This window comes from Neovison vison, chromosome 11 (assembly GCF_020171115.1).
Source record: "Neovison vison isolate M4711 chromosome 11, ASM_NN_V1, whole genome shotgun sequence".
Lineage (NCBI taxonomy): Eukaryota > Metazoa > Chordata > Mammalia > Carnivora > Mustelidae > Neogale > Neogale vison.
This window is the reverse complement of record NC_058101.1, coordinates 120,378,625-120,403,554: the sequence shown is the minus strand read 5'-3', so window position 1 is coordinate 120,403,554 and position 24,930 is coordinate 120,378,625. Positions and strand designations below refer to the sequence as shown.

The window sequence follows — 24,930 nt, the reverse complement described above, 5'->3', positions numbered from 1 at the left end:
TTACTCTGGAGTCAAAGGAGAGTTGTGATTTTCAGCACCATGGTGATATGATGGGACCTGTGATGTAGACTAGATGATGAACTAGAGAAACGATGGATTATAAATAAGGACACCTGGAGAGCTAATAAGATAGTAGTTCAGGTGGAAGATAATCTTGACTAAAAAGAGTTTTAACTGAGGCAGTTATTTTAACTGAGGATGCTTGAGGTGGCTCTCGAGATAAAAGGAGGAAATTCAAACAGAATGTTGTGGGTATACATTCCAGAACAAGGTCATAGTGTAATCAGACAGGGGTACGAGTGAGAGGGTAACAGATTCAGGGAACTGCAAGAGTCTCAGTATAGAGACATGTGGGGCCAGAGGGATGCTGGAGAACTAAATAGGGACTAGTTCCAAGTCTTATCCTAAATATTATGGAAAGAATTTGAAGGGGAGCTTGGGTGGCTCAGTCGGTTGAACATCCAACTCTTGGTTTCAGCTCAGGTCACGATCTCATGGGTCCTGGGATCAAACTGGCATGCAGCTCCATGCTCAGTGCAGAGTCATCTAGATATTCTCTCCCTCTCCCATTGCCCCTCCCCCCACTTGTGCATGGGTGCACTCATTCTCAAATCTTCTTTTAAAAAAAGAATTTGGGGGTGCCTAGATGGCTCATTCAGTTAAGCATCTGCCTTTGGCTCAGGTCATGATGCCGGGGTCCTGGGATCGAGCCCCACATCAGGCTCTCTGCTTAGTGGGGAGCCTACCTCTCCCTATCCCTCTGCCTGCCGCTCTGCCTACTTATTCTCTCTCTCTCTCTCTCTCTCTCTCTCTCTCTCTCAAATAAAAAAGTAAAATCTTTTTTTAAAAAAAGTTTCTAAGACCATCATATATAGCTTTATAGTGACCAAATGTCTTGCATGGTCTAATTTAGAATACCTCTGTGCCCAAAATAGCTGAATTTTAACAAGTCCATACTGGTAAAAATTTTGACTAATAGTTATTGAGTGCTTACCTGTGTCAGATAGTGTTCTAAGTGCTTTATGTTTAATCCCTCATTTAATCCCCACAACCATACTATGAGGCAGGTGGTAACATTATTTCCTTTTCACAAATGAGAAACCAAAGCATAGAGAGGTTGAGTTGTGCAGAATGTCAAGGAGCTGACAAGTGCTGGAGCCATGATTTGATCACATGACCGTGTTTCCCGAGCCCATACTCTCGCTTACTCTTTAGACTGTGTCCTAACATCATAATGCCTAATCATTTGTAGGTATTGTTTCTCCAAGCTAATCTTTTGGAAACAAGCTGGATAATGATCTAATAAAAGCTGAGAACCTCAAATGTTTAAACCTAGGTTCTGACAGAAAAGAATACGAATTTGCAGTGGACACCAAATGAGCAAAATGTGCAAGGTAGTTGCTCTGTTTAAACCTTCAGAAACCTCGTCTTCTGAGGTTAGGGTCCCCAGCTAAGGATCCACCTTCCTGTGGAGGTGTACACCAGTGGCTTGCAGACAAGTTTGTTTTCTTGTTTTCTTCAAAGTTCTCTTAAAATCTGCCCATCTAGTCCTGACTTAGTGGTCTATTAAGAAGCAAGTCCAAAATTCATATAAAAGAACATGGCAAACACATTTTTCCAAATAAGGTAACTGAGCATCCAAAAATTAAATTACTTGCCCATGAATAAAACATAGGACTTCTTATCTAATTTCAGTCTTCTTCCTTGTTGGTCAGGATTATTAGAAGACAATTAGAACTTAGCATCAGTTAATACGGAATTATTCACCATTTAATACAAGAACCAACAAATTGAATTCAATCTTAACCTTTTGTGACTTTCAGAGACCCTTAAATAATGTGAACCTTGACAAAGAAGGTAAAAGAAAAAAAGACATGAATTTTCTAATAAGACAGAGATATGTAAAGGATTACAAACCTCTGATTGTGATTTCAAAAAAAGTTCCTTCATCTTTAAAAAATACACACATATTTCTTATAATTCCTCTTCCCAAGAGAGTAAAAACCAAAAAAAAAGAAAATGTAGAACTGATGCAACAATTGGTAAATTGGTAAATGTAGAACTGATGCAACAATTGGTAAATTGATGTAAAATTGGTTTTCAGTGTTTCGTGTTTTACTGTAAATCAGGATTACTATATAATTGAAAACTAACTCTTAGCTAAATTTATTACCTTCCTTCCTATCCAAACCATAAAAATGGGGTCAAACACTGGACTCTTAAAAATGAGAGGCACTACTCTTTGTTAAGTACATACACTTACTTTAAGAATCCCTAAATCAGGGCGCCTGGGTGGCTCAGTGGGTTGGGCCACTGCCTTCGGCTCGGGTCGTGATCTCAGGGTCCTGGGATCGAGTCCCGCATCGGGCTCTCTGCTCAGCAGGGAGCCTGCTTCCTCCTCTCTCTCTCTGCCTGCCTCTCTGCCTACTTGTAATTCTCTCTGTCAAATAAATAAATAAAATCTTTAAAAAAAAAAAAAAAAGAATCCCTAAATCATTTTGGAGATTAGAATATTTCATTCGTTGGACTGTCAACCGATAGGGAAGATCTCTTATATTTGTATGCAAGGACATTCAGTGTATTCTAATCTTCAAAAGAAAAAAATTTTTTATTTTTCAGGTCTGCGTTTCTTTGAAAATTAGCAATTTTGATCAGTTATCTTTTCCTGTGTGTTGGCCATCTGTTGTGGGGTTTTTTTTGGATAGGTGTATAATGGGTCCTGTAAGTCATTCTTTTAAAAAAAAAAAAAAAAAAAAAACACAAGATGCACAAAACAAAAAGTTCATGTAAAGTAGGTTATTCAAGTGCAGAGTAACCTGGTACAGACACTGAAATAAGCTTTTTTCCCCAATATTAAGACTGATTATTGTCCTTGTGAACAACCTCTATTCCAAGTAATAAAGTGTTACATAAGCAGATTTTAAAACACTTTGTTTAGTCAGATGTCAAGGACAAGTATAATGTTAATGCTAGATTTTTCCATGTAAGTCTTAATTAGAATACATATAAAGTTGAAAATTATAATAAAAATTGAAGTCCAAAGTGCTCGCAGAAGGTTTCAACAGACACAGGAATTGACTGGAAGCAAAACATAGAGTCAGCCAAATTGAAACTGAAAGGAACTTTAAAGTGTATTCAAACCAAGCCTTTACATTCTATGGGTGAGTTTAATAAGTCCCAGAGATGTTATGTGGCCCCAATTTATTCAGCTAATTAGTGCTGGCATAGAAATAGAACGCTGACATTTCCATTATTATTCCCCTTTCCCTACCATTGGAGCAGTTAGTATATTAGGTAGTATAATAATGAAAAATACCTATCTTTGTTTATATATCAATATGGTGCTGCTGACCCATCATCTCCAAGATTTGAAATGGGCCTTTTCCCCTGGAATGACTGATGGATTTATCCAGAGTCGTCTCCACCTACAGACAAGTTCCTCATAGACTGGATAGCACGGAGCTGTCTGACACTTGAAAAGGACCTGTAACTGTAACCAATAAAATCATTTTTTCTTGCAAAAAAATTGTTGACTCATACTCAGATTGATTTCATGAGTTGGCCTTATCAGAAATAAGGTCTTAGTAGGAAATTTAGTTTAATCGTAGATCTATCTTTCATTAGTGTGTACAGTTATTTTAGTCAGGGACTTTATATACCCACATGAACGTTAAGAGAGATGAGAGAGGCAATAGTGAAACAAATGTATCTAATGCAGAGAGGGTTTACATTTTCTAAAGTTTACATGTCCCAGGTAAACATTATTGGGAATGACACCAGCATATGCTACTTAAAGAAGTGGTCATTTGAAGTTGAAGATCTTTTTCACTTTAAACGTTCGTAGAATTTTCTGTGTTTCTAGAGTATACTAATGGGGAAAAAAAGAAAATCCTTTTTAGGATTTAAAAATATGTACTCCTTCAATATTAAAGCTTATTTTTATATAATAATACAAATAACTCAGAAATGTCTTGGTTCTTAAAATACCTGGCTGCCTTACTTTCAGATTCATAAATTCTATTCATTTCTTTCATTTTACTTGAGTTGTCCTGTACTATTTGCCTCAGATACTTCCTCCTGTCTTTTTTTTTTTTTTTAAACCAAAGGGAAAGTATTTTGAGCATCTACATGAGGAGAATACATAGAGAATACAGACAGAAACTGGGCATGTGCACAGTTCTGTGGAGTAACACAGCTGCACACTGTCTTGCCTTCTTTCTGTGCTCACATTAGTATCTTATTGTATATGGGTGGGGGTGCAAAGGAGGACAACCCTGTTAAAAAGAATGGGTGCACACAGCCCCCTTTCCAAAAGGATATTTATCTCCGCCCTACTCAAGTCTTGTACTCTAGCCAAACTGATCTGTGACGTTTCTCCAGGACCCTTTCTACCTTCTTTCCATCTCAGCCTTTGCTAATGCCTTATATTGCTGTATAACCATCTCCATAATCCACTTATTAAAATCCTTCCCCGTTTCCTTGAAGTCTTTATTTCTGGCAGGAAGAAGCCTCTCCTGTTTAACGGGCCTGACTCATCATGCCTTTGTAATGCAGCGGTTTCATTGACTGCGGTAACATTTCCATTACTCAGGCTATGTCTTTGCTCTTGTAGCCAGACTGATTCTCAAGCTCACATTTACTTTGCACCAACTTTCATATATATATATATATTATCTCATTTTATTTTCCCAAATTGCCTAGTGAGGAACTTTGACAGGAAAGTTGTTCGGTCAACATTTGAAGGATGAAAAAGTAATCAACTGAGTGATTACGCAGATTCTACTGGTGAATCCTTGACTGTAGAGAGCTGCATCTGTTGCTTCCAGACACAAGTACATAAAAACAGTGCACATTTTGTGCACTGGATGTGGTGAAAAAATAATGAATAATGTTTTTCTGAAAATAAATAAATTGGAAAAAAAAAACAGTGCACATTTAGTATGTGTATTTTATATACATATTCTAATAATGTTTACCTGGGAAATACCTTTTCAAACACACACACACACACACACACACACACTAGCCAAATAAGAAAGATAAGTAACAGATATTGTTAGTACATACATTGGAAAAGAAAATGGGATTTTATACTTTGAATCCATACCTTTGACTTGTTACAAGTACTCTAGGCACATTAAGACTATTGAGCAGTTTTATAATTGAGGGCAAAACACTTTGCATAAAGCAAAGGGAGTTTGTCCTCACAACGGGGATAAAACTATACGTTTAATACTTAACCTAACCTTATCCTTTTATTTGTTTCACTTTATTTTATGGGTTTGTCCTGTTGAATTTTGTTCATCTGAGCTGAAAATTAGAGATTCTTGTCCATTTTAGGATAAAAGCATTTTATTGTCTATTTTAGGATAAAAGATGATGATATTAAGCTAGGCTTTAACTAATTCATGGGCTTTATTCTTATATGTATGTGTATGTATGTATATACATATATATACACATTCCCGATATATATAATGGTCTTTCACACCATTGTCCAGTGATTTTTTTCTTTCTGAAATCTTATAAGTTAATTAGAAATACTGAACTACTACTACTATGATCAATTATAACTAAGTTGTAGGCAAAAAGAAACAATGAAATAGGGATACGTATACTACAGAGAGCTAGCCAATTGCATTAATTCTTAGTGTTTAAGGGATAAAGTTAATTTACTTGAGAGAGCAAATGATTCCTGTTATTTTTTTCTGGTATTAAAGTGGCTTATTTCTAGAATATGAAGTATCGCATTTGTATCATCTAAGCATTAATACATGTTATGTAACAAAATTACTACTTATTTTATAACTTATTTATACAATTTTAAATCCATGGATAGTCATATGTTGGCAAATAATCTGTAATTTTCGAAAAGCTTCAGTATGCTTAAGAACTATGTAGAGATTAATTTGAAAGTTTCGTTTACAGAAATTATCTTCCCTAATGTGTTGCATTCATCTACCATCAGTACCACTGCTCTCACACAAACCAGTTGGAATATTGAATTATAATTGATATTAATAAGTATATTAATTTGCTAGAGCTGCTAAAACAAGGTCCCACAGACTGGGTGACTTAAAGAATGGAAATTTATTTTCTCACAGTTCTGGAGGCTAGAAGTCTGAGATCAAGATGTTGGCAGCATTGATTTCTTCTGTGACCCCTCTCCTTACCTTGTAGATGGCAGTCTTCTCCCTCTGTCTTCATGGTCTTCCCTCTGTGTGCCCATAGACAGGCACATGTCAGTATTCAAATTCCCTCTTTTAAGGACACCAGTCCTACTGGATTAGGATTTGCCCTAAAGAACTCATGTTAATTATTTATTAATCTATCTCCAAATACAGTTAAGTTCTGAGGTACTAGGAGTCAGGGGTTCAACATATAAATTTGGGGGTGGGGGTAAAGGGACACGATTCAGCCCCTAATAGAGGTGAAAGAAAGTGTGTGTGTGTGTGTGTGTGTGTTCACATTGCTCAGATTGCTAAGTAAATGAAGTAGTTTTATTAACATGACACTTAAGTAGCATATTTATTGCTTTAATTTAGGTGATATTTGTGAATGATCAACCTACTCAAAAAAAAAAAAAAAAAACCCTCAGTGGAAATATGAAAAGTAAATTCTAGCTCTGATGCTAACATTCCCTCAATTTATTTAACTAGCATTTATCAAGTACTGACTAAGGCTTTTCTTTTTCCTTAGAGCCAAAAGGTCTCACATTTATTCCCTGATAAAATGTGTCTATTGGCCAGGTAGGAAGGATGTTTACAGAGTGACAAGGGTAGAATACATGATCTTCACGCAACTTAAGTAAATATGTGTGCCAGTCAGGTGTGTCATTGCATGATATGTGACGCCTTCTAGACCCAGCCTGGTTCTTCTCCAGCACCTCCTCATGGAGTTGTACCTGATTTTATTACACACAGTTTTCGTCCGAATCCACTGGGGAATGGGACGATTCAGCTTTTGTTTCTTGGCTGGGAATTGCTTGATTCTGAAAGTCTTGTGAGAAGACATGGCGAGAAACAGTCAGCCACACACAGCAGGACAGCGGCGAAAAAGAGAAAGCCTGACAAAAGGCATTTTTCTGGGAGTGATACTAGCTGTAATGTTGAACAAGTCATGAACTATTATTCTCCATCTGCAAAGCTGTAATTTAAAATCTCTTTACCTAACTCATAAGATTGCTCCACAAATAAGTAAATAAAAGTCCTATGAGTACATAAATGTGCTAGCCAAGTCATTATTAGCAGGATTTTTTAAAGTAAATGCATTTTCCTCTTGTTGCTGTTTTGCCATACAACTGACCATGAATATTTTATTCATTGCAAGTAAAAATGTGAACCACTAGTTACTGGAAAATTCTTAATATAGTGAGCATTGTCAAATTCAGGAAGTCACCTATGATGTAACAGAAAAACAGTGTCAGAAAACTTAAGTTTAAGGTTCGGCTCTTGCCTGTACTAGCTGAGTAAATCTGCTCAAGTCATTTATTAAACTCTTGAGAGTTATTTGATCATTTGTACCTGAAATATACTTTTTCACAAGGAATCATTTATGAGGAATTAACATGATGATGTCAGTGGCATGATGGTCACATATTGAACCATGTGATGATAATCAGTCCTTTTGTCGACTATCAGTTACATTCAATACACAAGATGATGGCGTAATATTACTTGAAAGAGAATTTGAAAGTGACCAAGTAATCTATTAATGAATTTTATTAACATTTAAATTGGGACAAGCAGATGCTCTTAATGCCTGAGGGTGTTATGTTTCTTTTATCTTAACATTATACTTTTCCAATAGATGTGCTACACAAAAGATGGAGCATAGTATCTTCACCAGAAAGGGAGATCACCTTGGTGAACCTGAAAAAAGATGCAAAGTATGGCTTAGGTAAGTCACTGAGATTCTTCAAGGGAGTAAGAGTTCAAAAAGAAACATTCTGTAGTATAACATTGGCATTAAGGCACCAGCCCACCACGGATCAAGATACTGGTTGCCTCCCCACAGCCCCTTCACCCCACCCACCTAGTCAGGAAATGTGAAAGATGAAATGCTCATAAACGAAACTTTACCGAATTCAACAGTCCCATTTCACATGTGTTATTTACTGATCATATCTGATCTGAGAATCTCTACACTTCTCTGCATCAGACAGACTGCTCATTAGTCCTTAAAAGCACTAGTGTCATGAAGATCTTTCTTAAATGTATCATTTCCCAGGATTTCAAATCATTGGTGGAGAGAAGATGGGAAGACTGGATCTAGGTGTATTTATTAGTTCAGTTACCCCTGGAGGACCAGCTGACTTGGATGGATGCTTAAAGCCAGGTACTTCACATTAGGTGATTTCCTGAGTACTTAACTGACAGGCATGAATTTGCACAGATGGCTAAAGTAGAACTCGGAAAAAACAAAGATAGTGAAAAATAATGTCGGCAGTAGCATTTCTAAGACTTAGCATGAATTTCTCTTTGTTTTTGAAAATACTGGATTGTTGGACGCCTGGGTGGCTCAGTGGGTTAAAGCCTCTGCCTTCAGCTGGGGTCATGATCTCAGGTCCTGGGATCAAGTCCCACATGGGGCTCTCTGCTTGGCAGGGAGACTGCTTTCCCCCTCTCTGCCTGCCTCTCTGCCTACTTGTGATCTCTGTCTGTCATATAAATAAATAAAATCTTTTTTTAAAAAAAGAAAGATTTTTTAAAAAAGAAAGGATTGTCTGTTTTTACAGGAGACCGTTTAATATCTGTAAATAGTGTGAGTCTCGAGGGGGTCAGCCACCATGCCGCAATTGAAATTTTGCAAAAAGCTCCTGAAGATGTGACTCTTGTTATCTCTCAGCCAAAAGAGAAGATACCCAAAGGTAATGTTTTGGATGTTTCTTAGCTGTGTATTCTGTTTCACTTTTCACAAGTACTTCCATATCTTGAATTGGATTAAAGCTCCAGGTGGTTTTAAGGTCCTTATTTCCTTCCTGAAAATTTAATATATGTAGCTCTGTTTAATATTATACATTAGTGTAACTTTTCATTCATCACTTCTGAGATTTTCTCTCTCATTCATCTTTAGTACTCTATGCATAAAAGTGGATTTGTTGTGCCAAATCGATGTCACTTAAGTAAATCCTGAGTACTTGCCGCATTCCATCACTTCCTAGGCCCAATCAGAAATAAAACTCTTTACCCTTGTCCAATTAATATAACTGTGTAATTATTATCTACGAAGTCCTAACCTGAACAAGACTGTGAAAAATAAAAATATAAAAACATCAGAAATTTTAGAACATGACCATACCATTTTGTCTCATAATTCCTGCCATTAGCATGTTGTGGCAGAAAAGGCCCTTGACCAAGATGAGATGAGATGAGTTTGAGTCACGGTTGTTTTTTGTTAAGAATGAGACAGTGATCTTGGCTCTGCCTTGTCTACCTTGCACAGAGTTGTTCAGGGACTGCAGTAGTGAGGCAGTGTTTGTGAGAGGACACACAGCATGTGCAGTGGGAAGAGCTCCAAAGTCTAGGGTCAGACTCTGTCTCCACTGCTCAATACTGCATACCCCGAGTAAATCACTTGAATTTGCTAAACCTCAATCCACTCATATATCAAATGCTGAATACGAAGTGCTTATCTTATAGGTTTTGAAAATTAAATGAGATAATACATGTAAAGAATTAGCACATTGCCTGGTACCTATTAAGCACTTACATTTGAGTTTTTTTGGTCATTTTTAACAGTATTTTTCAAAAATGTTGTAGTGCTAATTATGTGCGAGTTACCTTCATCCCAAAAATACTGAGAAATATGTAAAGGAATATTTCAATGTTACATTGAAACAAGTTTAGATAGTGGATTTTTGGCATAATTTCAGACAATTAAGATACAACAGAAACAAAAAGAAAACGTTTTTTACCATATGTTGTGAAATAAAACTTTCTCAGGTTGTATACAGAGGAGTTATTTTGACTACAGTTCTTTTATTCACTAAGTATTTTATATATATAGATAGATAGATAGATAGATATAGTGTGTGTGTGTGTGTGTGTGTAAAAAATATGTACATATATAATGTTTTCAGTACTTGTTACTTGAACAAACACAATAGAAAACACCATCATTGCCCAAAAGAGCCTTATAATCTAATTGTAGCCTGATCATCTTAGGCAGAGAAAGATGATTACATTTGAAAATGTAGCAAACTTCTTTTCAAGCAGCCAAGACCCAAAAAAAAGGGAAAAATATTGGGATCTTTTATTCACCCTTTTTTAGCAAAAGAAGGATATGAATTCAGAATAAGCTCATTTTCCATTTAATAAAGCTCTAAGGGACTCCCCTGTTGATTTTCTTTTAAATAGATATTTTATATAAAATGCATTCATTTGTTCAGCAAATGTTTACTGAATGCCTGTGAGTGCAGGACACAAACTCTGCTAGCCTCATGGGACTTACACTTTATCAGAGAAGGCAAATATTGAACAACCAGCTAAACAAATGTCTCATTGTAACTGATAAATTTTAAGAAGAAGTCCAAGGTACTGAGAGCATTTAGCAGAGAAATTTTACCTAGTGTAAGGACCAATAAAGCTTTTCTTTTTAGCAGACTTTCATGTGGTTATTTTATTTTTTACTATTCATTCTTAATAAAAGTTAAAAGCATAATGTCAAAGTATAGTTCTGTGAAACTGTTAACTTCAGAAAGCTAGATTAATCTTACCATGTGTTTAGCTATACTGAAGTGTAACTTGAAATAAAACTCAAAGAACCTAGAACATTACCAGTATATACCTTAGGCTTTCTGTCTCAAATATCAACCACCAAAAGGAAAGGTTTTTATTTTTCTTGGTTTGCTAATATATTTAAAGTTATAGAATACATACTAGTTAGTTAAAACAAATCCAATTTATACAGAAATCAATGAAGTAAAAAGTAAAAGTTTCCTTATCCCCATTCTCTAGGGAAACTCTTTGATGACTATGTCATTTTCTATATATAAGAGATAAATTTGGGGGGAAAAAAATACTGCCTCTTGTGTACACACACACACACACACACTTTTTTTTTTAATCTTCATATCAGTTTGCAAGTTGCATACTCCATATTCTAAACATCCATGAATATACACTTTTTCGTGTGGCGATATATTTCATGTCATGGGTGCATCAAAATGTAATGTTTTTCTTTTATTGTATATCCAGGTTAGCTATAATTCTTTTATAAATGTGGTTTTCAACAAACACACTTGTATATACACCACTGGAAAATGTACATATTCCTAGAGGTTAGACACTTAGAAGTAGATTGCATATGCCCATTTGAATTTTCGACAAGTGCTATCTATTGCCCAAGTTTTATTAATGTTTAGTCAGCCATGTACATGTGACAGTGCTCTCCTCACACCAACAGTGGTGTGAGAAATTATCAGTCATTCTCATTTACATCAGCCACAGAGCTAGAAAAATGCACATCCCTGAGCAAGATGAGAATATCTTTTCATATACTTGTGTTTTGTATTTCACTCTGAATTTCCAGTCTACATTCCATAACCTTGTTGTACAGGAGTTTTACATTGCTTTCTTACTTTTAGAAACTCTTTGTTAGGGATAATTGATTATTTTTTGTTATTTTTGCAAACATTTTCTCCAGTTGCTCATTCCTCTTTTAAATTTCCCTTGGTTTCACTTGCTCACAAAGAACTTTTAATTTTTTATAAATTTACAACTGTAATTTTTTTTTCCTGAAATCTTTTATTTGTGTCTTACTTAGGAAAGCTTTAGGTGGCTTTTGATAAGACCCACATATATAAGGCATTTGGGGTTGCCTTGATAATTATTTGGAGTCTAAAAAATGCAGTCTGGAAGGACAATATAAAATAAGTAAATAAATAACCATTAAATAAGGAGCAAGGAGTTTTGATGACTCAAGATTATTTCTAGTTAGGGAATCAAAGTCTTCATAGAGGAGACTGACTTGAAATAGGTATTGGAGGATGGAAAGGGGGAGTTAAGGCAAGGGGGGTATGCATTTCATAGAAGATGCAACAGAAATGACCAAAAGAAGGGGCAAAGAAAAGAGCACCTGCGGTATTTGTCAGGTCCTCATTTTGGCTCCAGGCCCCAGATCAGGTGTTATGAATACATTACGCTGTGTAAAATCCTTTCACGATCATTAAGAAACCCTGTACGAGAGCACAGGTATGTGTGTTACTAACCTGTTATTCCCCTTGATGGATTTTGACTTCTAGTGCCTTCTACTCCTGTGCACATGGCCAATGGCATGAAAAACTATATGAAGAAACCTTCCTACATGCAAGACAGTGCTATAGATTCTTCTGAGGATCACCGCTGGCCACAGGGTACCCCAAGGCACGTCTCAGAGAGCTCTTTTGGGCTGTCTGGGGGCCTGCGGGAAGGAAGCCTGAGTTCTCAGGATTCCAGGACTGAAAGTGCCAGCTTGTCCCAGAGCCAGGTCAATGGTTTCTTTGCCAGCCCTGCAGGTGACCGAACCTGGCAGGAAACACAGCGCGGCAGCCCTTCCCCTTCGGTGATATCCAAAACCACTGAGAAGAAGAGGACTGCTACGGATAGTAACCGAGGCAAAACGAAAAAACCAGGCATTTCTGATGCAACAGATTACTCTGACCGTGGAGATTCAGACATGGATGAAGCTACTTATTCGAGCAGTCAGGATCATCAAACACCAAAAAAGGCATAGTTTAATTTGAATCTCTGGGTTTGTTGTTGTTTTCTTTTTTTTTTTTCATTGAATAAAACAAACAACAGCAAATATATTACAGAGGAGAATAACCTACTTTAAATGGCTTACCTTATTCTGGAAAGGAGGAATAGTTTATGTCCTCTGTTACTAACTGCTACTGCATTTGATGCTAACTTTCAGACAATTTAGCAGCTTTGAATACTAACTCTAAAATGGCTATGATACTGGATACTTGCAACCTGGAAGTTGGGAAACGAATGAATAATCAGGTTATGATTATTTTCTACAGGTTGTTTGTCTCTTGCATACTTAATGTTTATATCAATAAGAATTTAATATCTGGAATATCACGAACTGTTCTTAAACAGTTCGTGTAATGGCCAGTTGACTATGTGGATAGCCTAAATTCTTCTAAAGTTCTGAACATATGAAAATAATAAGAACAACAACATACAGAATTGCTCATTTCCTAGAAATGATGTAAATGTAAACTCACATTCACAAGTGGATTCAGAAAAGAAACTTAAGCTCTTGATTCATGGAGGAATCAACATTCCGCATAAGAGGGTTATGCCCTTACAAATGGGGCTTAGCTGTTGTGCCGCTGTTTATACTGGATTTGTATAATGTAAGCAAAGTAAGCATGAAGCCCCTTCATCTTAGAGGTCCCAGTTGAAAGCGGCTGCTTGATATATATTGATTTTTAAGGAAATAGAAATACTTTCTGAATGTGAAAGCATAAAAAACATTGGACAAGGATTATGTAAAAGCCAGGTTTGAACTGGATTCTGGGCTTCACTCTGCCTTATCTAGCTGTTTGACCTGAAGCAAGCCCTTTAATCTCTAGACCTCAATTTCCTCAACCATAAAATATAAAGGCATTGGATTAGATGATCTCTGAGATGGCTTCCAGCCCTCATGATCTTTGAATTTAGTCTATCCCTTAATATCTTGCTTTCCTTAAGTTTTCCAAAAACCATATATTGATCTTCCAGTAGTAATTCATTTTGACTCTAACAAGAAATCCTTTTGTTTGTTTTTCTTTGTTAAGGAATCTTCCTCCTCAATGAATACATCCAACAAAATGAGTTTTAAAACTTTTCCTTCATCACCTCCTAAACCTGGAGATATCTTTGAGGTTGAACTGGCTAAAAATGATAACAGCTTGGGGATAAGTGTCACGGTACTGTTTGACAAGGTTTTCAAATGTTTTCTCTTCTCCATTTCCAGCAGCCTATTGTATGCCAACTTATTTATTTTGCTTCTGAAGGGAAACATGTCAAATAATTTCCCAAATTACAAATTGAAATTTTATCTTAAAACTTTTTTAAAAAGCTGTGTGCTAGTGACTTTTCCTGTGGTTTAAAAGAAATTAGACAAATCCTACTTACTTAAACTACATAGATTTCATAATGCTTAATCTGAACACAAGACTAAGAAAATATAAAATTAATAAGTATGTTTTACATACATTTGACAATTCTACATGAACGTCGAGTAACACACTTTAACCTACATCATAAATTCTAATGTGTATTTACATGCCCTTTCTCCCCATAATATATCCTAATTGTAAACATGACTACTATATTAAAATTAGAGGTTCCCAAGGAACATATGTACTTTTATAGTCTTTAAATATAAGCATAGGCTACTTGATGAAAATACTTTAGAATTCTAGTCTATTAATTCTAAATTGTTTATTTATTTATCTTTATGACATTTAAAGGATATTGTTAGTTAGGAAAAGCCATTTCAAAACATGGTAGAAATAGCACTATTAACATATAGAAGTCAAAAAGAAAACCTAATTTTCAAGCACTTTTTAAAATATTGTAACTCTTTACCTCTTGCCCTTGACTTCTTTAGAATTTTATTATCTTCCTGTTGGGAAGGGAACTAAAACCTGTGCATTCACAAGAGATGGAGAATCTACTCATTAAGTCTCATTTACAGTGTAACAACACTAACCTACCAAAGCCTTTTAAAATTAAAAAAAAAAAAGTTCCTTGACTTATAGATTTGCAAGTTGCAGTTTACCAAAAATGATCTGAAGTAAATTATTCTATGTGCTGTTTTTTTCTGACAGTCATGTTCTCATACTAATTTTGCATAGATGGATTTTGCTTTCTGCTTGCTCGTAATGCATGATAGAGACTTACAAAGGGAGAGCAATTCATATACTCAAGACCCAGCATGTTGTTTTCTGAGTAAAGAGTTTTTCCAAAGAGTAACTGCTTTACATTTGGAAAACCTGGCTAGAAATATTCTTGGGTTTTGAATTAATTGCATGTGCTGATGTGCTGATGCTTTGGCTGAGGAACTGAATGCTTTCTAGGTCTCAGATTTGAAAGATGGAGTGTGAAATTATCCATATGACAAAATGTTATTTTATTTGTCTTTTTCCACTTAGGGAGGTGTGAATACCAGTGTCAGACATGGTGGCATTTATGTGAAAGCTGTTATTCCCAAGGGAGCAGCTGAGTCCGATGGTAGAATTCACAAAGGTAGAGTGTCTGTGTGTGTACAAGAATTATACATAGGATTATCACTTCAACAAATAAATAAGTAATTAGAAAGTTGATAGAGGCTTTAAATATTCATAATATAAAATAAAAACATGTGCAATTATTTTAAGACCTAAGTGTTAAAAAAACTCCCTGATGTCATTCTAAAAACTCTTCTTTTCAGCCTATTCTCTAGTATCAGAAAATATCTTGACAGTGTTTTATTTTGTGTTTTGTACTTTTGAAGAAGCAAATTGCCAGAAAATGGGAAAGGAATAGTGCCTTTGTAAAAACACTGACGTCTACATTTTTAATAAAAACTAACTAGGTTAGTTTCTTCCGATCTCTCTACATTTGTAGTCAGTTTATCTTTTTGCATGATTTAAATTGATTCTATAATACATACAATAATATCTTGTTCAAAATTGTATTTAAGATTAGTCATAGAGGGGCACCTGGGTGGCTCAGTGGGTTAGGCCTCTGCTTTCAGCTCAGGTCATGATCTCAGGGTCCTGGGATCAAGTCCCACATCGGGCTCTCTGCTTGGCGGGGAGCCTATTCCTCCTCTCTCTCTCCCTGCCTGCTTCTCTGCCTACTTGGATCTCTGTCCATCAAATAAATAAATAAAGTCTTTAAAAAAAAAAAAAAGATTAGTCATAGAATTTGGAAAGTAGATATGTATTAAAGAGACTCTGTGACTTGAGTTTGTCCAGAATTTCTCAGTCTCTCCTCAAATAAATTAACATAAAACAATAGCACAAGATATTAAAAAGCATATAGAATCTTTATCTTATAATTGCTTTTTTCAAAATTACCTCTTAATTTATAGGTGATCGTGTCCTTGCCGTCAATGGAGTTAGTCTGGAAGGAGCTACCCACAAGCAGGCTGTGGAAACGCTGAGAAATACCGGACAAGTAATAATAGCTCATTATACCAACCTTTTAAGATATGTTAGAAGAACATAATAATGTGTGAATAATATCTGTCTCGCTTATGCCTCCAAATTTGTGAGTCAAGAAACCAAGCCTGATTCCTGTAAATGTTCTGGTATTTTCTTTTCCTTCAAATTGGGAAGCAAGTATTATGACAGAGATTTTTCACTGAGGAAACTTGGCTTTCTTTATCATATTGAGCCCTATTATTACCAGATATGACAGGAGAAATGGTGGGGATTGCATTTTTAAAATTTTTTGTAAACATCTACAAATACCTAGTGATCTTCATTTCTAGTCATTTTTTAGCCAAAGGCTAAATTTTTTTTTGAAGTTTATCGAATTATTTTTAATGGTCTGTATATTATAGTGGTGATTTTATTCTAGTGCCCAAATTTTCTATAACATGTTTATGTTCATTCTAGAAGAGAATTTTTTTTTTTTTTTAAGAAAAAGTGAGAGAAGGGCAGAGGGAAAGAGGAAAAAAAAAAATCCTTGATTTCGAAATTTTCAATCCCTTGCTTTGTTTCTTCATTTTTTTTCTTCATCTACCTATATTTTGGTGGACCGAGTAGTTACCATAAATGATTTTATACCAACAACTATACAAAAAAAAAATTATCTACTTTCTTATAATTCTTCTTAGTTAATGAAGTGCTATTCCATTTGTCCAGGTGGTTCATCTGTTATTAGAAAAGGGGCAGTCTCCAGCATCCAAAGAACGTGTCCCCCTGTCCCCACAGTGTACACTTCCAGATCCAGATGCCCAAGGTCAAGCCCCAGAAAAAACGAAGAAAATGACTCATATCAAAGACTACAGCTTTGTCACTGAAGGTCAGGCCTTGAGAGACTGTCATCTCACCTTTAACTTCTTACTGACTTACTCAAAATTTAATTTTTATATATTGGATCATAATTCATGGCTGAGTTTCTCTAATTACTCTTGTCAACTGTAAATAATCTGATGGAGCACTATAGCAATTTTTTTTAAGACACCTATGTGCACCTCTTAGAGTTTGAAAGACCTTGGTTAATGAAGTCATACATAAGACAAATTATGGCCACCTAATAGTGCTTTCAGTAGTGTAAAATTCAAATGAAATTTTCAAAGGAAAAAATAAATACAAATAATTGCCGAGAATGGCTTTAAATCCATATGAAACCTTGACTCTTAACATTTTCTATATTTTGCTTTAATTTTATGAATCTGTCAAGCTAACCCTAGGCAGAAATTCACCTCACAGTTGCCAGATAATGGTCTTTCTTAAAAATTTTGCAAGCCCCTTGGACACAACACTACTTGGTAGGAAAATAAGAAAATTAAGAATGATGTAGCCTTCCGTAAGGCTAAAAGTGTTCATAATACAAAAGTACCCTTTATTCTGAGATTCCATTTATCTCATTTTTAGGGGCATAGATGTCCTTTACTTTATAAATGATGGTGGTGGTATATAGTCATTGTTGTCTTTTATTTTAAATCCTTTTTTGATTGCCAAATGTTAGTACCTCTGAATTAGTCATAAGTATAAGGAGAAAAATTAGCCCAACCTGTATTATTTTATCTCGTTATGAAAAGAAAATTAGCATACTCACTTTATCTTACTACCTGGTATTCTTTATTTTTTCCATCACTCCTTCTTTAAATGTGTTTTTTCATTCTTTCCTGGTTATTATTCTTTCAGCTTATTTTGTTGATGAGAATTTCTTCAAAATGCTGTTGCAGCTTACTAGAGTAAAGTATGCCTCACTAAAACATTAGAATATCCACTTACTTTCCTCTACCCTTCTCTAACATTTGTTTTGCTCTTCTTACTATCTCTCTCTCATTATGTACCCAAATTTTCCTCATTCCTCTCCTTTCCCAGATTTTTCTCTTTTTTTTTTATGTTATTCTACGGTCTTTTAAAATACATGGGATTGAAACATAATTTTATTTTCAGAACCTTAATATCAAACCCTCTCCTGTTCAAGTAGCTTAGTTCATGCAGCTTAGTTTATTAAGTTTTCTTAATAAAAAAGAGTGTGAGGTAGGATTTGAATATAGAATAAAAGCACAGTAAGTGCCTATAAAGCTGTAAATTTTCTGAGAAAATGGGCTTTTTTAAGATGTGTCTTAAAGTATATTTGTTTGTATATTAATATGTTCATCTCAAGATAACATGTTAAGAATATTTAAGTTTTATGTATCTTTTTTTTTTTCTCTCCAGAGAATACGTTTGAAGTAAAATTGTTTAAAAATAGCTCAGGGCTAGGATTCAGTTTTTCTCGAGAAGACAGTCTGATTCCTGAACAAATGAATGCCAGCATAGTAAGGGTTAAAAAGCTCTTTCCTGGACAGCCAGCAGCAGAAAGTGGAAAAATTGATGTGGGAGATGTTATCTTGAAAGTGAATGGAGCCTCTTTGAAAGGACTGTCGCAGCAGGTGAGCCTCCAGGTGTTAAATGTAGCACTTTTAATAATGAGATGGATTAGCCTTTCATAATGATTTCATAATTTTGGCTGAACTGTATCTTTGTTTGTCATTCATGGTACCCTTAGGAAGTCATATCTGCTCTCAGGGGTACATCCCCAGAAGTATCCTTGCTGCTCTGTAGACCTTCACCTGGTGTGCTACCGGAAATTGACCCTGCTCTTTTGGTGAGACCTGTGAAAAGTCTGTATTTTTATAGAATAGCAGTTGAGTGATTAATTCAGCTACAGTGGTTTCATCATTGATTGATGGCTCCTGGGTTTCATCCTACCTTATTCTTTAGCTAGGAGTCATGAAGCCTCTGAGTGCATTCTGCATTTGTAATATAAAGTAATTCAATTCACTTTCCTTTCTCTCTCCACTTCTGGAATTCTAAAATTGTAGGAGTTTGTTTTCTAAGCATAATTAGGAAAAGATACAAAATAATGGTTACAAAACCCTTTTGTCCGGGGCGCCTGAGTGGCTCAGTGGGTTAAAGCCTCTGCCTTCTGCTCAGGTCATGATCTCAGGGTCCTGGGATCGAGCCCTGCATCGGGCTCTCTGCTCAGCGAGGAGCCTGCTTCCTCTTCTCTCTCTGTCTGCTTCTCTGCCTACTTGTGATCTCCGTCTGTCAAATAAATAAATAAAATCTTTAAAAAAAAAAAAAAAACCCTTTTGTTCATTTCCTCATTGAACCAAACTGGAAAGCATAATTCTCATTCTGAACTAGTTTAGATAAAAATGAAAATTATTTAAGCATTTCTGCCTTTAGGGTAGCCTGGGTGGCTCAGTCAGTTAAGCATCTGCCTTCGGCTCAGGTCATGATCCCAGGGTCCTGGGATTGAGCCCCGCATCAGGTTCTCTGCTAAGCAGGAGGCCTGCTTCTCCCTCTCCCACTCCCCCTTCTTGTATTCCCTCTCTATATCTCTCTCTGTCAAATGAGTGAATAAAATCTTAAAAAAAAAAAAAAAAAGAATTTATGCCTTTATTTTTAATTCCAGAAATTATAGAGTAAGCAATATGATTGTCTATTTCCCTTTCTTAAGTCAAGGAAACAGTTAAAGGGTCCAAAATCTATTCTGATGGTTATTTATAAATTACATGCTGATAGGTAGGAATCCATACTTAAATGAATAATAATATAACTGAAGAAAGACAGATTTTTGTCCTGTCTACTTAAAAGAGTATTCCATTAAAAATAAACGTGACTCCTGGATATGAAAGGCAGGAATGTCTAGCCCCAGAAACCTTGGCTTTTATATCAGAGAGGTGGGTAGTGTTAGGACATTACTAGGAAAGCATCATTTGTGAAGGTGTATTTTAAACAGCATTTTATGAGAATTTCATTGATTTTGGCACCAGATAAGAACAGAGTGGAACTCACTTAATGAGTGTACAAATTAATACAACCCTTCCAGAAAGCAATCTGGAAATATTAACGAGGCCTTTAAGAACATCCTATGTGCTGATTATTAAAGAGACAGTTGCAAGGAGGGGCATCTGGGTGGCTCAGCTGAGCAGCCACCTTGGGCTCATGTCATGATCCCAGGGTCCTGGGATCCAGCCCCATGTCAGGCTTCCTGCCTAGCAGGAAGCCTAGCAGGAAGCCTGATTCTTCCTCTCTTTCCTGCTTGTGCTCTCTGTTGCTATCTCTCTCTCTCTCTCTCTCTCTCTCTCAAATAAATAAATAAAATCTTTTTAAAAATGGAAAATTATAAGGAAATAATGAGAAACTGGGGTGGAAATGTACATACAAAGAATCTCTGGATTTCTGTTAATAGTAAAAAGTTAGCAACAATTCCATATAAAATAATTCTGAAATAAATGTAAGGCATAGCCACTGTGGGATCATTACACAGTTTTATGAAGTTTTTTTCAAACCATGTATAAGGACTTCAGAAAGCACTCATGATAGAAACCTAAATTTGAAAGTAATTTACAGGGGTGCCTGGCTATTTCAGTCAGTGGAGCATGCAACCTCAGCGTCCTAGTTTGAGCCCCACGTTAGATAGAGAGAGTACTTAAAAATAAAATCCTTAAAAAAAAAAAAAAAGGATACAAATTATAAAATATAGTATAAGTCATGTAATATTAAGAGTTGTTTTTTTTTTAAAGATTTTATTTATTTATTTGACACAGACAGAGAGGTCACAAGTAGGCAGAGAGGCAGGCACAGAGAGAGAAGGGGAAGCAGGCTCCCCACCAAGCAGAGAGCCCGATGCGGGCTTCGATCCCAGGACTCTGAGATCATGACCTGAGCCAAAAGCAGAGGCTTAACCCACTGAGCCATGCAGGCGCCCAACAGTTATTTTTATATATGATATTTATATATGGTTTTGCTCTCCTATGAGCAAAATTACCTTTATTATCAAAATATAAGTGAATATTTTAATAGAAAGTGCTGTTGTTCAACATGTTCCTTTTCATATAAGTGTTCCTTTTTTTTTTAAGATTTTGTTTTTTAAAGATTTTATTTATTTGTCAGAAAGAGCAAGAGATCAGGCACTAGCAGAGAGAACAGTAGGCAGAGACAGAAGCAGGCTCCCTACTGAGCAAGCACCCCCCCCACCCCCGCCACCCAATGCAGGACCCGATCCCAGAACCCTGGGATCATGACCTGAGCTGAAGGCAGCCACTAAACTGACTGAGCCACCCAGGCATCTCCTTTTTAAGATTTTATTTATTTATTTGGGTGAGAGAGAACGTGCATGGGCAGAGGGAGGGGCAAAAGCAGACTCCCCTCTGGGTCGGGAGCCCAACTCAGATCTCCATTCCTGGATCCCCAGGTCACAACCTGAGCCGAAGTCAGATGCTTAACTGACTGAGCCACCTAGGCGCCCCTCAGTTAAGTGTTCTGAAGTTAATATAAGTCATCAAACTCTTTCTTTTTCACTGTGTGCATCACAGACCCCACTGCACTCTCCAGCACAAGTGCTCCCAAACAACACGAAAGATTCTTCTCAACCAGCATGTGTGGAGCAGGGCACCAGCTCAGATGAAAATGAGATATACGACACAAGCAAGAAATCATGCACATCCCCATCCAGAAGAGACAGTTATAGTGACAGTAGTGGGAGTGGAGAAGAGGACTTGGTGAAAGCTCCAGCAAAAATACCGAATATGAGCTGGAGTTCATCTTTGCATCAGACTCTTAACAACATGGTATCCCAGGCACAAAGTCAACATGAAGCATCTAAAAGTCAAGAAGATATCATTTGTACCATGTTTTACTACCCTCAGAAAACACCCAATAAACCAGAAGGCGAGGACAGGTATTGTCAATATTATGGGTCACACTCAGAGCAACTGGTTATTGTGAGTAATGGGAGCAGCAACCTGCATTTCTCAAAGGATGAAATGCGTCTGTGTGTGAATGAGCTTCACAGTGATCAGGCAGATGATGACTGTATTAGGTATCTAGTTACTGTGCCTGATGGTGTTAGTTAGCAAACCAGTAAGCTCTTTAGCCTTTTAGCCTGAGACTTGCTGATCTCTTGAGCATGTATCTCAAAATCGGGAAAGCTGTTTGCATTTCATCATCATTCATATTACTTAAAGAGAAGAGACCTATTTAGATAGTGATGGGCAGGAGAGTAGGGAATATAAACATAAACAGAAGTGGTTGGGAGGGAAGAGACATAGAGTTTAAAAAGGTCAGATATAAAACTACAGAAGGTGGGGAAAGATGATTGAAAGAACAAAGGCAAGAAGAAAGACTGCATTTATACCTCTAACAGTTATTCACACATTTTATTGTTTGGCTACATCTTTGTGTATATACCCCATTGCAACCATATTTGTTCAAGTTCTTAGGTGTTTGGGGGTTTTTTCCCCACTGTATCATCAAAAATAACTACCGAAATGAGACTTGCATTCTTTTCTTATTTCTTTTTTTTCCTTATTCTGCTGAAACACACATTGGGCTTCTGATAACATTAGCTTCAGCCTTGAATTAACAACTAGGAATCAAAAGTATATTTATTTGACCTGTCTTAGTAATTTATGCAGCTTAAAGAGCTTCATAATACCCAGACAGAGAATAAAAATTGGTAATGTTAACATATAACAAATATAAAATAAATTTATAGTCCAGAGGCAGGCAAAAATCCAGAGTCAGGATCACAACCAAATGCAGCCATGAATATTTGTTAAGCATATTCTGTTTGTGGCACAAATTTACTATATTAGATTGAAATGTATTTGAAAATAGTCTTGCTTCTTTGTGTAGCAATCCTCCTTCCCCTCTACCATCGGACATGACTCTTGGACGGAGCTATCAACCCCAAGCAGAATCTGCTTGCACTAATTCAATGGATAAATATCATATATATCACATTTCTGAACCAGCTAGACAAGAAAACTTGACATCTCTGAAAAATGACTTGGAAAACCACTTTGAAGACTTTGAGCTGGTGAGTTGTTTCCTCTGTATTAAGAAATCTCTATATTTTCTCAAGTAAGGATTAAATGAAATATATGTAGAGCACCTAAAATAGTGTCTATTTCCCAAATTCTGATGAGTTGCCTATCTAATTTTTAATCAACTTTGAATGTAATTTTTTTCTTATCCACACTTTTGTGTGTGCCCAAATGGAATCCTTTACATTGCACTAATAGCCCTAGGACTTATAACCCTTACATTCAGTTTGGAAGCCAAATTTCCAAGAATAATATCCTTTACATTGATTGAAATCAGCCTTTTTCAATATTGTTTTTATTATCCAAGTAATAAATATTTGTTATAGGAAAATTAAAAAACAAAGAAAAAATGATTAAAATCACTGATAATCTCACCACCTAAAAATCATAAATATTTTGGAATTAATCTCTCCAGATACTTGGTGTGTGTGTGTGTGTGTGTGTGTGTGTGTGTTTGTATGCATGTGTGACATCTATATCTTCAGTTTCATCTTCAGCAGTAGAAAATAATCTTTTCTCAAAGAGAAGAAAATCTTTGAATGATTTCCTTTAGAAAAGCTATAAGCAGGGGCACCTGGGTGGGTCAGTGGGTTAAAGCCTCTGCCTTCGGCTCTGGTCACGATCGATGTGGGATCAAGCCCCACATCAGGCTCTCTGCTCAGCAGGGAGCCTGCTTCCTCCTCTCTCTCTGCCTGCTTCTCTGCCTGCTTGTGATCTCCGTCTGTCAAATAAATAAATAAAATCTTTAAAAAAAAAAAAAGAAAGAAAAGAAAACCTATAAGCAACCTTCATATCTTATTCAAAATCTTTTTTAGAGATTTTTTTAAATTGTTTTTTATTTTTAAAAATTTTATTTTAAAATTTTTTTAATTATTTATGCAATTAAATGAAGCTGTAATATTTAGTCACCCAAAGGCTTCATGTTTTTACAAGAAAACCTTTTCTTTTATGACACTTGGTATCTATCTTGACTGTTTAGAAATATATGAAGAATTTTTCTGAACTTTCCAAGGAAAATGTGTTCTTTGATCATCAAAGTATAGCCACTAATGAATATGAGTCCTTGTTATCCTGAAAATACAAAAATTGAAGCATGAGGAGGTTTTGTCTCCACTTTCTTTAGACAAATACATAGTACTGTACCTAAACCAACTTTAAATGGGGATACATTCTATCTAGAATCAGATAGACCTAGCTTCTTCACTGGGTTAAGCTCAGTAACCTTTTAAAGTTTACTTTAAACTCTGTGTTGATGGGCAAAAATAGACAACCTGAAGAGTCACTGTTTTCTTTCCTTAGGAAGTAGAACTCCTCATTACCCTAATTAAATCAGAAAAAGGAAGCCTGGGTTTTACAGTAACCAAAGGCAATCAGAGTATTGGTTGTTATGTTCATGATGTCATTCAAGACCCAGCCAAAAGTGACGGAAGGCTCAGACCTGGGGACCGGCTTATAAAGGTGAGACGTTACCAGAATGGATTTGTACAGATATAGCCAAAAAGTAAGCCAAGGTTGGAGAAGGAAGAATAAGAGGGTTGAGTTTATATAACACTCCATTTATTGTTTGGTTTATACTTCCCATCTCCACTTCTTAATGATAAAGGCCTTATATAGTTAACAGTTTCTTACAGTTGAATGTAAGAATACTTACAGTTCCTTTTTAATTAGGAAGGAATGTTTACAGTTCCTTTTTAATTAGGAAGTCCCTCTAATCTCAGTTGAAGCATTAAATAAGCTATCTTGGGTATCAGGAACAGAAAGTTTCTTAAACTACTATGAGGATAAATTTCCTATATTTGCAAAATAATGATGCATTTGTATTTTACATTATTACTTTGCGTGTAATTATTTGATCATTGTATTTATGATTTCCACAATAAAGGGAATTTGCCATAAATTGGAGAC

The 24,930-nt window shown here is 35.9% G+C and overlaps 2 protein-coding genes across 11 annotated transcripts in view; one reads left to right on the top strand and one right to left on the bottom strand.

Annotated features, from left to right (window-relative positions):
- The window catches only part of PTPN13 (protein tyrosine phosphatase non-receptor type 13), a 207,050-nt gene that overhangs the window by 147,483 nt on the left and 34,637 nt on the right, over window positions 1-24,930 (top strand). For 5 of the 10 annotated variants that reach the window (XM_044224592.1, XM_044224593.1, XM_044224588.1 and 2 more), the window contains 13 exons: window positions 7,810-7,899; window positions 8,230-8,337; window positions 8,738-8,869; window positions 12,245-12,708; window positions 13,769-13,915; window positions 15,131-15,224; window positions 16,054-16,139; window positions 16,832-16,991; window positions 18,365-18,579; window positions 18,696-18,794; window positions 21,514-21,878; window positions 22,835-23,018; window positions 24,325-24,483. In XM_044224592.1, the coding sequence (XP_044080527.1) occupies window positions 7,810-7,899; window positions 8,230-8,337; window positions 8,738-8,869; window positions 12,245-12,708; window positions 13,769-13,915; window positions 15,131-15,224; window positions 16,054-16,139; window positions 16,832-16,991; window positions 18,365-18,579; window positions 18,696-18,794; window positions 21,514-21,878; window positions 22,835-23,018; window positions 24,325-24,483 (2,303 nt within the window). The remainder of the gene's footprint in view (window positions 1-7,809; window positions 7,900-8,229; window positions 8,338-8,737; window positions 8,870-12,244; window positions 12,709-13,768; window positions 13,916-15,130; window positions 15,225-16,053; window positions 16,140-16,831; window positions 16,992-18,364; window positions 18,580-18,695; window positions 18,795-21,513; window positions 21,879-22,834; window positions 23,019-24,324; window positions 24,484-24,930) is intronic. The other 5 variants (XM_044224594.1, XM_044224590.1, XM_044224589.1 and 2 more) reach the window with 2 other exon arrangements.
- LOC122889661 (60S ribosomal protein L39-like) lies at window positions 6,763-7,014 on the bottom strand. Its single transcript, XM_044225008.1, has one exon. The coding sequence runs from the start codon at window positions 7,012-7,014 to the stop codon at window positions 6,763-6,765; it is 252 nt and encodes an 83-aa protein (XP_044080943.1).

Bases quoted from the DNA above. Each gene is read 5' to 3' on its own strand.
- LOC122889661 (XM_044225008.1), bottom strand. From the start codon at position 7,014: ATGTCTTCTCACAAGACTTTCAGAATCAAGCAATTCCCAGCCAAGAAA.